The sequence below is a fragment of the Gorilla gorilla genome, chromosome 1 (assembly GCF_029281585.2).
Source record: "Gorilla gorilla gorilla isolate KB3781 chromosome 1, NHGRI_mGorGor1-v2.1_pri, whole genome shotgun sequence".
Classification (NCBI taxonomy): domain Eukaryota; kingdom Metazoa; phylum Chordata; class Mammalia; order Primates; family Hominidae; genus Gorilla; species Gorilla gorilla.
The window spans coordinates 21854998-21869084 of NC_073224.2; the positions used below are offsets into that span (position 1 = coordinate 21854998).

Consider the following 14087-nt stretch of genomic DNA (forward strand, 5'->3'; position numbering starts at 1 on the left):
CCCTACACTGTGTAGCTAAGAGACTTTCTGGCAATTCACTTAATTTCTGTGCCTCGTTTTCTCACCTGTAAAATGAGGCGTATCCACCCACAAAGCTGTTGTGAAGATTACATATGTTATTATGCACAAAGTGTTCAGAACAGTTCCTGGCCCACAGAAAGTACCAAAGATTTGGTATCATTTGTAGTACTAATAATCTTTGGATAATACCTAGCGCAGTGCCTGGCAGGCACCCAGTAAGTGCTCAATGAATGAACAATTGCTTTTTTGAACAAAGTATTTTGAACAAGTACTTCTGTATAAGTATGTATTTTTTTAAAAAGTGGCTCAATTTTAATCCAAGACTTTCTATCTGTACTCACAAAATAAGGAAAACGCCATTTAGAAACTTCAATTTCAAATAACTTGAACCCCCAGCATGGTAGTCCATGACAAAGCCACACATCACGGTTCTGGTGCGATCATTCATACAGCTTTATCATAAATACAACCTCATACATTAATTTTCATCTCCTAAGTGGCAAAAGTGTTATGTCCCATGTTGAACTAATGGCCTGTAGAATTTTATGTCTAATGTATTCTGGAAATGCTGGCAGAATGATCCTATGGCAGGATTTTTTCAAGTTCTGCTTTTACATCCTGTGACAACCCAAAGTTACCATGATTTTAAAAACAATGTTTTTTTTTTTTTTTTGAGACAGAGTCGTGCTCTGTCGCCCAGGCTGGAGTGCAATGGGATTATCTTGGCTCATTGTAACCTCCGCCTCTGGGGTGCAAGCAATTCTCCTGCCTCAGCCTCCCGAGTAGCTGGGATTACAGGCATGTGGCACCACACCCAACTAATTTTTGTATTTTCAGTAGAGATGGGGTTTCACCATGTTGACCAGGCTGGTCTCAAACTGCTGACCTCAGGTAATCCACTCACCTCAGCCTCCCGAAGTGCTGGGATTACAGGCGTGAGCCACTGTGCCCGGCCAACTATGGTTTTTAAGAACTTTTTCAGGGCCAGTGGGAGGTCATGAAAGAGTATTTGTCATCTTTGCTCCTGTAACAGTCAATATTCCTTGCAACCAAATATCCTCATCTGCATATTTTACTGTACCCTAAAGACCGAGACAACCAGAAATGTCACCAATGAATAACAAAAGTTCTTAAAAGAATGACTGAAGAAGCAAGATAAAGAGAGGGAAGGGATCGAGGAAATGAAGGAGCAAGGAAGAAGGATGTATGGTTGGAGGGTCCCATGTCTCAGGAAGGGACATGCAGAGACCATTCTTTCTCACTGCCCTCCTGACAGGTGACAGCGTGCTGGCAGCCCTCGCTCACTCTTGGCGCCTCCTCGGCCTTGGCATCCGCTCTGGCCATGCTCGGGGAGCCCTTCAGCCTGCCACTGCGCTGTGGTGGCCCCTCTCTGGGGTGGTTGAGGCCAGAGCCGGCTCCCTCAGCTTGCCGGGAGGTGTGGAGGGAGAGGTGCCGGCGGGAACCTGGGCTGCGCATGGTGCTTGTGGGCCAGCTAGAGTTCCGGATGGGCGTGGGCTTGGCGGGCCCCGCACTCAGAGCAGCCCCGGGCAGTGAGGGGCTTAGCACCCAGGCCAGCAGCTGCAGAGGGTGCGCTGGGTCCCCCAGCAGTGCCGGCCCACTGGCACTGCCCTCGATTTCTCACCGGGCCTTAGCTGCCTCCCCAAGGGGCAGGGCTCCTGACCTGCAGCCCGCCACGCCTAAGCTTCCCCCACCCCGCCCCACCCGCGGTGGGCTCCTGGCAGCCCAAGCCTCCCCGAAGAGCACCGCCCCCTGCTCCACGGCGCCAGGTGTCATCAACCAACCGCCCAAGGGGTGAAGAGTGTGGGTTCACAGTGCGGGACTGGCAGGCAGCTCCACCTGCGGCCTCAGTGCGGGATCCACTGGGTGAAGCCAGCTAGGCTCCTGAGTCTAGTGGGGACTTGGAGAAACTTTATGTCTAGCTAAGGGATTGTAAACACACCAATCAGCACCCTGTGCCTAGCTCTGAGTTTGTGGATGCACCAATGGGCACTCTGTATCTAGCTGATCTGGTGGGGGACTTGGAGAAACTTTGTCTAGCTAAGGGATTGTAAACGCACCAATCAGCACCCTGTCAAACGGACCAATCAGCTCGCCATGAACCAGACCAATCAGCTCTCTGTAAAATGGACCAATCAGCAGGATGTGGGTGGGGCCAGATAAAAGAATAAAAGCAGGCTGCCAGCGCCAGCAGTGGCAACCCGCTGGGGTCCCCTTCCACACTGTGGGAGCTTTGTTCTTTCACTCTTTGCAATAAACCTTGTTGCTGCTCACTGTTTGGGTCCACACAGCCTTTATGAGCTATATAACACTCACTGCGAAGGTCTGCAGCTTCACTCCTGAGGCCAGTGAGACCACGAACCCACCTGGAGGAATGAACAACTCCAGACGCACCGCCTTAAGAGCTGTAACACCGCGAAGGTCTGCAGCCTCACTCCTGAAGCCAGCGAGACCACAAACCCACCAGAAGGAAGAAACTCCGAACACATCCGAACATCGGAAGGAACAAACTCCGGACACGCCGCCTTTAAGAACTGTAACACTCACCATGAGGGTCTGCAGCTTCATTCTTGAAGTCAGTGAGACCAAGAACCCACCAATTCCAGACACACTCCTACCCCCTCAACCCCCCCCCCCACACACACACACACCCACGCATCCACACACATGCAAAGCCAGGCCATTCACTAGGACGTGTCTCACCCACTGTCTCAATACACGGCTGCACTTAATTTGTCTGGTGGGTTCCAGCCTTGGAACTCAATATTTCTGTCCCCTAACTTTTGTGTGTGTGTGTGTGTGTGTGAGAGAGAGACGGAGTCTTCCCTTGTTGCCCAGGCTGGAGTGCAGTGGCGCAATCTCGGCTCACTGCAAGCTCCACCTCCCGGGTTCCTGCCGTTCTCCTGCCCCAGCCTCGTGAGTAGCTGGGAGTACAGATGCCCGCCACTGCGCCCGGCTAATTTTTGTATTTTTAGTAGAGACGGGGTTTCACCATGTTAGCCAGGATGGTCTCAATCTCCTGACCTCATGATCCGCTTGCCTTGGCCTCCCAAAGTGCTGGGATTACAGGTGTGTGCCACTGCGCCTGGCCCCCCCCCCCTTTTTTTTTTTTTCCAGATCTGGCAGACTTAAGAGACTAGGCAATATTCATCCTCCAGACCTCAGGGGGAGTGGGGGATTTGGGGGCTTAGGGAGGTAGAGAATATCATGAGGGCAGGGCCTGGGCCCTCTGGAAGCTGTCTGTTTCCTTCCTTGGCCTCCTGGCGCTTTGATCTCACTCTCTCACTAATCTCTTCTCTCCTCCCTTTCTACCCATAAAGCCCGAAGGATTAGAGGCAACCAACTTAAAACAATACTGTGTCCTATATTTGGGCAGCTCCTTTCTTCCGAGGAAACTGAGTGCCCATCCAAATGTTGCTTCATTAACCTCAGAGCCCTTCTGTGAGGGGGGCTGCCAGGCTAACAGTAATTCTCTATTTAGTGAAACAGGAGCAAGGCTGAGGGAAGGGCTGGGGGACATCTGCAGTGGTCAGAGGACAAGACCTGTCATAAGCAAGACTTCCATGAGTCTAGTGGACAAGTAACATTTCACATTGTGCAAGGAATCGTCCCAGAGAGCCGTACTACCTGTAAGCACAACAATGGGGCCTTCTAGAAAGCCCCTAGGAAATACATTCAAAGAGACTTTTTTTTTGGGAAAAAAAATATTAAAATGAGCAGAATGAAAAGGAGCTGTCAATTAGGACTTTCAGGCAGAATCTTTACAGGGGACCTTAACTGTGAACTTCTCCTTGATATAATCATCTTCTGTCACTAATATCCACTGGCTTTTTTCCAGGAAAATCACAAATACTCTTTCTTTCACTATATTCTTTTTCATCAGAGAATAAAATCTTGTTTCTCATTCCAGAAAACTCATTGTCACCAGCTCTCTGAAGATAAAGAGTGATCCGGCATTAGCGGGAGGTGAGATGGGCCAGGATTCAGAATCCCCAACTTTCCGACTTGCTGCCTACTTTCCTTGCTTTTGTCTCACTAATTTTTCTTTTTTTTGACACTTAGCCATTATCCCAGCCTAAGAGTGGATTATTCAAATAATATGTGCTAATGCTCCCTCAATTAGAGAAAATAAGAAAGCTGCCACTCTGGTTCTATCTGAAATTATTCATATTTTAATTGGTGCTTCAAAAAGATGATGGCAAAGTTAGTCAAATGCCTGCACAACTAAGCTTTTGTGGATTTCGTTTTAGATCTTTTTTTTTTTTGAGATGGAGTCTCGCTCTGTTGCCCAGGCTGGAGTGCAGTGGTGGGATTTCAGCTCACTGCAACCTCTTCCTCCCAGGTTCAAGCGATTCTCCTGCCTCAGCCTCCTGACTAGCTGGGATTACAGACACCCGCCACCACGCCTGGCTAAATTTTTTTTGTATTTTTAGTAGAGATGAGGTTTCACCATGTTGGTCAGGCTGGTCTCGAACTCCTGACCTCGGGTAATCCACCCTCCTGACTTCAGGTAATCTACCCTCCTCGGCATCCCAAAGTACTGGGATTACAGGCGTGAGCCACTGCGCCTAGCCTAGATCATGTCCTTGTCAGGTTCCATCCTCCCCATTCTGCACAGGATGTCGCTGAATGTCTGCACCGACTAGAAGGACGACTGACAGCCATTCTTACTCCCTTTCTTTGTCCCTTGAAAGCCCCTTTGGTGAGATACCCACTTCAAGCCACATATTTTTGTCAGTGGACTGCTGTCAGTGCAGAATGCTGTCAGGATGAGGAAAGGTGGCCTGTGCTCCCATAAATGAAAGCCACTCTTCTTACTACAGGTATGGAATTATTTAGAAGCCACGCCTAGGACTCTTACAGAAAGAAACCTCACTCCTCTTCTGTTCACCTGGGGCCAGTCACTAATACAAGGTGATATGAAACTGACAGTTCAGTGTGGAAAAGTGGCCACATTCCTTCACAAACACAGTGTGTCACTTCCTTTTTCTAATTACATACAGCTTTAAAAACACGACCTTCTATTGGAGAGTATGTTCTACTTAACTTTTTTCAGTTATATTGACAAATCCTCTTAAATGACTTGCCATTATTATTTTCCATTTTATAGGAAACTGAGGCTCAGAAAGGAATATAAACATCATCATGTCAAAATGTAAATAATGCCTGAGTCAGGATTGAACTCCTCTGGCACATTTTACATCTTTTTTTCTTTTTTTTTTTTTTTTTTTAGACAGGGTTTCATTCCTGTTACCCAGGCTGGAGTGCAGTGGCGCAATCCTGGCTCACTGCAACCTCCACCTCCTGGGTTCAAGCAATTCCCCTGCCTCAGCCTCCTGAGTAGCTGAGGCTACAGGGGCATGCCACTACTCTTGGCTAATTTTTGTAGTTTTTGTAGAGACTGGGTTTCGCCATGTTGCCCATCCTGCTCTCGAAATCCTGATCTCAAGCAATCTGCCCATCTCAGCCTCCCAAAGTGCTGGGATTACAGGCGTGAGCCACTGTGCCAGGCCACAATTTACATCTGATGATAAACTCTTATCCCTGCAAGCAGTGAAGTAATTTCTAGTAACTTCACAAATAGTTTAAAGATTATAGGATATAATGTTACATTTATTATGTGAGATAACAGAAATTGATAGTTAATGAAGGAAAATAGCTTATGGAAGCCTGTGATTTGAACAGTAGAAAAATGGGATAAGTTAATCAGAACAGAACAGAACTCAGCAAACAGGAAATAAATGTTTGACCAAGGCCAGGGTCTACAATAAAATACAGAAATTGGGGCAGGCTGCAGAAGTAATAGTGAGAAACCAATGGAAGATGACACAAGAGGGATGTAGGTGACTGAAAATTAGTGCCCAATTGGAGTTATAAGAGGAAATTGGGGCCAGGTGCAGCGGCTCATGCTTGTAATCCCAACACTTTGGGAGGCCAAGGTAGGAGAATCACTTGAGGCCAGGGGTTGGAGACAAGCTTAGGCAACATAGCAAGACCCTATCTTTACAAAAAGTTTTTAAAACAATTAGCCAGGCGTGGTGGTGCATGCCTGTGGTCCTAATTACTCAAGAGGATGGGGCAGGAGGATCACTTGAGCCCAGGAGTTGGAGGCTGCAGTGAGCAATAATTATGCCACTGCACTCCAGCCTGTGAGTGGCACTGTGTTTGTGAAGGAGTGAGACTCTTTCTCTAAAATAAAAAACAAAGAAATTCACGTGCAATGATGGGGTGGTGGCAATTACTTATGAGGCCTCTTTAGTACGATACAAGAGTTTTTGATTTTTGTTACCTAAGAGAATCCAAGAGAAAGGCAGTAGAAGGAAGAGGTAAGTAATAGAAATAAAGATGAACAGAACTGATTAAGAGGTGAAAAAATTTTTTAAATTTAAAATTTAGAAAGACTTACAATTAAAAAAATTATTAACTAAAAGGGGAAAGGTGTTGCTGAAGTCAGTCTCCAGAAGAAACCCCATGGCTGCTCTATTCAACTGCCAGTGTGAGTGTGAACACCACGTGGAAGAGGTTGTATCATCACTGAGTTTATTTACCAAGAGTTGTTCCAAATTTCTTTCTATTTCTGCTTACAAACGTAGGTTTCATTACAGTGATCAGGCTAGATATGGTCATGGAGAACTCCCAAGTATCCAGAGGATTTCATTTCTCTCCCACTGATTAAACATTAGATACGAGCCCCATATATTTGCCTGAATTATAAGTAGGATTTCTCATTGCCCATGTATGAAGTTGCTCAACAGATGAAATCTTGACTTCAGACAAACTAAGCGTATTGGAAATACCCCAAGAGACCCTGCTCTTGGGTACCAGTTCCTTAAATTTATCTCAAGAGGCAAAAAGAAAAGAAAAGAAGAAAGGAAGGAAAGCAGGAAGGCAGAGAGGCGGGAAGGCAGGCAGGGAGGGAGGCAAGAAGGCAGGAAGGCAGGAAGGAAGGTAAGAAGGGAGGGAGAGAGGGAGGGAGAGACGGAGGGAAGCAGGGAGAGACCAGCGAACTTGGTTGCTAATCTTTAATTCATAGCATTTTAAGATCTAGGGAAATCTTATAATGAGATTGTTAACAGAGAAGAAGGTAATAAAATTTCAAGTCACACTAATGGCTAATTCATTTTAATTAGTGATTTTTAGCAAATAACATGGCATACTTACATTCCATGGGCAGTTTTCCCCAAATGGTAGCAAGAGTTTAACATACATGTATAATTCAATTTCATATCCTCCCATAATTTTTTTATAAAGAATAAGTTTTAAACTCTTAAAACATTTGATAAGAACAGCCCCCTTTAAAATGTTAAAATGAAGAAAATAGCTGATTCACTTGCCTTGCTAAATAAAATGGACACCATGAAGAAATCCAGTAAGAAGCTCTCTGAAATATCTTTGTAGTCAAAGTGGAAAAAGATGACAGTGAAGCTCAAGTTAATAAACTGGTAAACCGGGTTGCAGAATGATGTCCGCAACAGCTTCATGCCAGCAATGATCATCAGAAAAATGTCCCAGCTGTTGGAAACAAAAGAAAAGATGCAATCAATGACAGCGTGCACACTGCTGGATGAGTTTCATTCGCTAACACTTCTCCAGGATTGATGGTTCATTAAGCACTTTACAGGCACAAAAAGCCAATCTAAGGGGCCCCATTATTGTCTGCATTTTACAGGGGTATAAACTGAATATCAAGGAATTTGAGGAACTTGTCTAAGGTCTCAAAGGGGCAGAACAAAAATGGAAATTCAGTCCTGAGTGACTCTCAAGCACATTGTCTTTGCCATTACAACAGACATTTTCTTTCCATCACATGCTTTTCAAAGTCCCTCATGTTCTCCAGCAAGGGCACAGAGCTCCTTCTGAGCTTGTCTGAATTCACTACTGCAGTGATGACGGACATTTCCTAGAAATCCTAATGCCAAATGAGAAAACAGGCAACATGCCGCCCCTGCTAGAGTCAGCTCAGTGTATGCCTCTTCATGAGAAAAGAATCCAATTCGAACAGTGACATAACAACAGATAGGAAATTCTGAATAGAGAAAATAATCCAGTATCTTCATAAAGCCTTTTCTATTTCTACATATTAACTTCCAATGTTTCTCAGCATATTTGTCATCCTAGTGAACATAAGGTTTCTGTTCTCCCTTTTTTGTTGTTTAAAATCATATCATCAATGTGTTTTTCCCCCATAGAATGGGCCTTTTCAGTTAAGGAGCTCAGCAAAACAGGCAAAGAAATACCCTTCTAGGATTTTGCTTTGAGGACTGAAGTCCTGAGTGCTCTTGCCTAAGGAGTCAGATTATTATTATTTACCCATGTAGGGAGTATGTGTCATGTGTACAATTCTCCAGATGATAAAGTCAACAATGAACAATCCATCTTGAGATTGGAGGGCAAATGATCACATGCCAGTGTAGCCCAAGAGAGCAGGCAAGTGCCTTCTTGAAGGGCCTGGCTTTCTGAAGAAAGACACTGCACATTTTCACCAGATTCCCTCCAATTCTAACATGCTATGATATTTGGCAACTGCAAGGCAGAAGTGGGAAAATTTCTAGAAAATGGTTGCACTTCTAAGAGAGGCTTTCTTTCCTTGGCTCAGTATAGAAAACTGGCGCCATGCCTCAATTTCCCTAAACCTAGAAGAATCTTGGACTCAGGAACCTTATCAGCATTATGAATATCTTATCTCAGAATGAGGTTATTTAAGAAGTACAAAATTGTCATTTTTGTCATAAAAAATACAATGTTGGAAATTCCGTGTGCCTCAATCTGCTGTTTTTTGTGCCTTCAGACCTAGGACTACAGTTGTTTCCACCTTGCCCCAGGATGTGTGAGGTGAGGTTTGCCCAAGGCCTTGTACCGCAGGCTTGGATTTGCTTCTGAGAAAAACTAGCACTTGATTCCATGCATACATCACATGGGAAAGCCTGTCTTTAGCCTCAACCTAGAGCGCTCTGTGTTCCTGCGGCAAGGCTGAACATTGCTCCATAACTGGCCTTCCTTTTCCAGCGCGCAACTAATGCCCAGGATGAAAATACAGTATGAAAAGATGACGTCAGGTCCAGTTGCCTTTGACAACAGCCCAAGGTACAAAAACCTAAAAACCCCTGTGGGACAGCCAAAGCCCTGTGGAGAAACCCCAATGATAAGGTATCTGAAGACTTAGGGATATTTTGGTTTTCAGGGGAGACTGCTGATTTTCTGGGTTATTCAGGCAAAATCCAGTTGAGAAGCAAATCTAACTTTCTGTTTCTGTGACCAAGGTTCCATGAACTGCATCCATTTTATGTTTAGTAGGGATGACTGGTTCAAACTGTGGGAGATCTTAAGGACTCATGTGCATGGCCTTTATAACACTGCAATAGTAACTGCTACCATTAATGACTCATAGATCATTGTATACAGCAGGTCCTCAAATAACGTTGCTTCATTCAATGTTGTTTCAGTATAACATTGATGGGAAAACAAAACGGATTCCTGGCCAGGACCCCACTGTCGGTGTGGAGTTTGTACATTGTCCTCATATCTGTGTGGGTTTTCCTCTGAGTTCTCCAGTTTCCTCACACATCCCAAAGGTGTGCACAGTAGTTGCACTGATGTGCTGACATGGTCCAGTGTGAGTGAGTGTGAGTGTGGGTGTGAGTGTGTTCTGCGATGGGAGGCATCCTGTCCAGCATGGGTTCCCACTGGGCACCCTGAGCTGCCAGGACAGGCTCCAGCCACTGGATGCACTGAATTGGAATATATGGGTAAATAATTATCTTAATTGTTTGTATTAATCTTTCCTAAATGTATGTATCATTCACATTTATTTCAATGTTTAACATTAAAGGTGTTTTGGTCTTTATTTAGAAGTTCGGTGATGTTTTTGTGACCAGAAATACGCTATGGAACATAATTCTTGTTTCTATCAATTAGCCCACAGTAAACTTTGTTTTATTTGGTTTTGTATTTGTTTTGATTAAAGTCACAGTTTTCAAGAACTTATCCAGCATGTTACGTGAAGATAGACTGCACTTAGCTGAAGGTTTTATAAAGGCTGAGGTAGCAATTGGTGAACAATGCCCTGGAACAGATGGAGAGCATCCTCTTAGATCAGGCTAAGAAACAGAAGCACCTAACAAGATACCCCAGTTCACCGACTCATTGATTTACCAGACTCCTACTTGGTTGTTCATGCATTCATCCTTCTGACACTTACTAGTGGTTTGCTACTGAAAAGTTGAATAAGAAACAGTGCCTGCTGTTGAAAAGTTCACTCTGTGACTATTTAGTACAATGGATCTCAAAAATCACAGGGAGGGGCTGGGCTTCTCTGGTTTAGAAAAGGTCTCAAAGTGATACCAATATAGAGTTTCCTGCTATCCTGTTTGAGAACAGTTGGTCTAGTAGGGTGCCTGAAACCTCGAAAAATGTTTTGTTTTTAATTCTACAGATGCATCAGGAATAGAAAGGAATTTCCACCTTTGGGTTCTGAGTGAAACAATTGCTGATGTTATCATCTGGGAGTTGAGGATATTCACAGCTATACAGATAACGTGCACCTTTCTGACTTTAGTGTCTGGAAAAAAATTACAGGGGATGGAGAATAATATTACTTCCAAATGGACCCTCTCTGAACTATTTATTTGACTCTGCTAGAGTCTTAGCCCTTGCATCTGCCTTCTCTAACAACTTGGCCTCAACCCCACAGGCTTAGCTCAAGGTCCTTGTCCTGAAGTTGAATAGGGAAAACTTTAAATCCTTTAGCTCAATTTCCCAGAGTGGCACTGGTACCTTCTTTGCTATTCTGGCTTTGAATATGTGTTCCCATTCGAGAAACTGAGGCTCTGCCTTGTTCTCAGGGGGAGTTGCAGGGTCAACCAGGACTGTACCATACTGGGAATCCCTGCCCTAGAGAAGCTCACAAAGTTCTAAATTCTGGTCATCTCCTAGATTGGGTCCCACTTAAACTGTATAAGGGGTCTGAAGTCCAATCATCTGCTTTTCTAAATCCAGTGAAACTAATTCTCATCCCTGGATTTGAAGTCTAGAATTTTAAGTATCAAAGAACATAGAATTCTTGCCCTGGTCTGACAGAAACAGGTCTGGACTAGAAGGAAGGCAGAGTTCAATAAGGACAGGTTATGGGATCATTTCATTTAGTGTCTGCTTTGTGTGATTATGAATCTACTCAAAGTCCAACAGAGTATTAAAATGCCTTTTATCTTAGCCTGCTCAATCTTTGGAGAATATTAATTAATTTGTCCTCATGACACCCTGAAAGGAAGAGCAGGTTTGAATTAGCATGTTTGGGATTATGCATCAGGGTTGACTTGGATACATAGTGTTTAAGCAACGTGACTAATGAGCAAATCTGGGAAAGAATCTCTTTTATATCCTCCTACTCTAACAACTTCTTTGACCAGCAACTTTTGCCTTTCATCAGAATGACAAATCTACAGATTATCAAGGAGATTTCCATGTTGTAAATTCAGAATTAATTTTAATATATGAAACCAATAACTCGACTGTACATTGTTAATGCTTTGAAAGACATGGGCATCGTGACAGAATGAAGTCTCTGTGCCAGTCTCTTGATAAATTCAGAGACAGCAGTGACAGTGATTAATTTCCCCCTCCCACAAGCACAAAATGATAGAGTATTTGCTAAATGAAATGACACGAGGCAGTTCATAAAGCTCTAAGCATGATGTTAAGAACTCCAGGAATCCTGGACTCACACTGTGCTTCCGTCTTCTTATTAAGGCTCACTGACTAAGCTTCTGCAGGATGATTTTCAAATCTACTGACATTTATTCACAACATCATTTCAAGCAGATCTAACTTCATTTGCACCCCAGTCACTCTACAATAACTGTCTAGCTCCAGTGGGTTTTGAGTAAAAGACCACCATGGCTTATTTTTACATGGCCAATCACAGTCGGTAAAGGTTGGCTTTTTCTGCAGATTGTTTACAGAAAATTCACTCGATTTTGAAAATGTGACCCAAATCATTATGAAGATAAACCATTAACCACTTACTGGGTACCAAGTCTCCGGTGATTGCTTATTAAAAATGCATCAATAGTGAGGGCATTCAAAATTAGCGCTGGGTACAAGATGTATTTTTCAAAACACTGAAGCCAAACATAGAGTCTTTCGAACCACATTAAATGGGCGACATCTGAAAGAAATATAAAAACCACTTAGAACAACCACTGATCAAAGTATTTTTCTTTAAGTACAGGTAATAATAAGTAATATTCCCCCCCTTTAATTCAAAAGCTGCTAATTAAGAACTCGTGATACTAGACATGATATACCATTTTTTTCCAGGCAGCAACTGTTAGCTTTGCTTCTACACAGTTCATAAATAATAATATACATACAGTAATATAGGCCAGCATCCCAATTGTTCAAGTCAATTGATTTCTTCATATATAATTTACTGAGACCAATGAATGGGCTGTCACATAGCATCAAGTCATCTTAGTGTAGTAAGGGTGGAAGGTGAAGGATGAAGGGTTGGAAAAAAATCCCTTATGTCTGTCTCCTTTTAAGCTAGGGTCCACTTCTGTGGCTGAAGCTAGTTTCTGGGCTTTCTTCTCTCTCTTTTTAATCTTTAAACCACAAACAAATCCCTAGGCAATATATGCAAATAAGACACAGCTGACTCCCAAACCCCAGCCACTATGAATCTATTACCTTCTTCTGAGTGCTTACAACAAAGGAAGTACCATAAAGATTGAAGTCTATTTCCATTAACGGCTAAGGTTTTAAGTTAGACCAACCTGGGTTTGCATTCAGTCTCTACCAACCACTAGTGAATGACCTTGAATTATTAGCTTCATCTTTTTGAGCCTTAGTTTTTTGTGTCCTGCCCATCCTCTGAGTCTGCTGATGGGGAGGAGGTTCTTTCCACCTCCTACTCCTCATGGCAGGAGATGGGGTAATGAGGAATGCATGCTTGCCCATCTGGGGAGCCCGTGCTTTTCTCTCTGGGGAGGAGGAGCAGCTGGTGTGAGTGGTCAGAGCACAAACTTCCTTAGGTCACATTCAGTGGTGGGGAAATGCTTCATCCCTGCCTCTTGGAACTGGAACAAGAGCCAGGACTCTCCTCTGCTTCCCAACTTGAGGAGAGCACAGCAGGTTCAGGCCCAGGGCCCTCGGCTAGGCCCCTCTCATTCCCTGCCCCCTCCTCTCTGTCTGTCAGTAATTGGGAGGCTGCAGTGGGCCCCCATCCACCAGCAAATGAACCAGCTCTGCTGTGGGCTTCATGCTCTCCACAGCAAGCCTCAAAGCTTAAATCTGCAAGGTGCCAGGCAACTCCATTACACCTCTGGAATCACATTCTTCAACAATTTATAGTAAAAAAAAAACTATACCCTACAATGACCGAGAGTTAAAAAGAGAGTTATGTAGTTTTTACATTGGGTTGCACAAGAACAACTCACAAAAGAGAAAAAGTTCAAGCTGACAAAACAGCCTGTTCCTTCCAGGTCTCTTATCCAAGATTAGCATACAAATTGTCTGTTTCCAATCAGCTTCACTGGGGCTCTGCATGACAGATCTCAGGAAGTGCCATAAACACACACACACAAATAGAAACTATTTTACTTTCTTTTTTTTTATTATTATTATTATACTTTAAGTTTTAGGGTACATGTGCACATTGTGCAGGTTAGTTACATATGTATACATGTGCCATGCTGGTGCGCTGCACCCGCTAACTCGTCATCTAGCATTAGGTATATCTCCCAATGCTATCCCTCCCCCCTCCCCCCATCCCACAACAGTCCCCAGAGTGTGATATTCCCCTTCCTGTGTCCATGTGTTCTCATTGTTCAATTCCCACCTATGAGTGAGAATATGCGGTGTTTGCTTTTTTGTTCTTGCGATAGTTTACTGAGAATGATGGTTTCCAATTTCATCCATGTCCCTACAAAGGACATGAACTCATCATTTTTTATGGCTGCATAGTATTCCATGGTGTATATGTGCCACATTTTCTTAATCCAGTCTATCATTGTTGGACATTTGGGTTGGTTCCAAGTCTTTGCTATTGTGAA

At 43.8% G+C, this 14087-nt stretch overlaps 1 protein-coding gene across 3 annotated transcripts in view; it reads right to left on the reverse strand.

Annotated features, from left to right (window-relative positions):
- The window catches only part of PCNX2 (pecanex 2), a 344391-nt gene that overhangs the window by 143684 nt on the left and 186620 nt on the right, over positions 1-14087 (reverse strand). For all 3 annotated transcript variants that reach the window (XM_063707871.1, XM_055372884.2, XM_004028606.5), the window contains exons 20-21: positions 12061-12202; positions 7374-7551 (exon numbers count right to left, since the gene is read on the reverse strand). In XM_063707871.1, coding sequence (XP_063563941.1) covers positions 7374-7551; positions 12061-12202 — 320 coding nt within the window. The remainder of the gene's footprint in view (positions 1-7373; positions 7552-12060; positions 12203-14087) is intronic.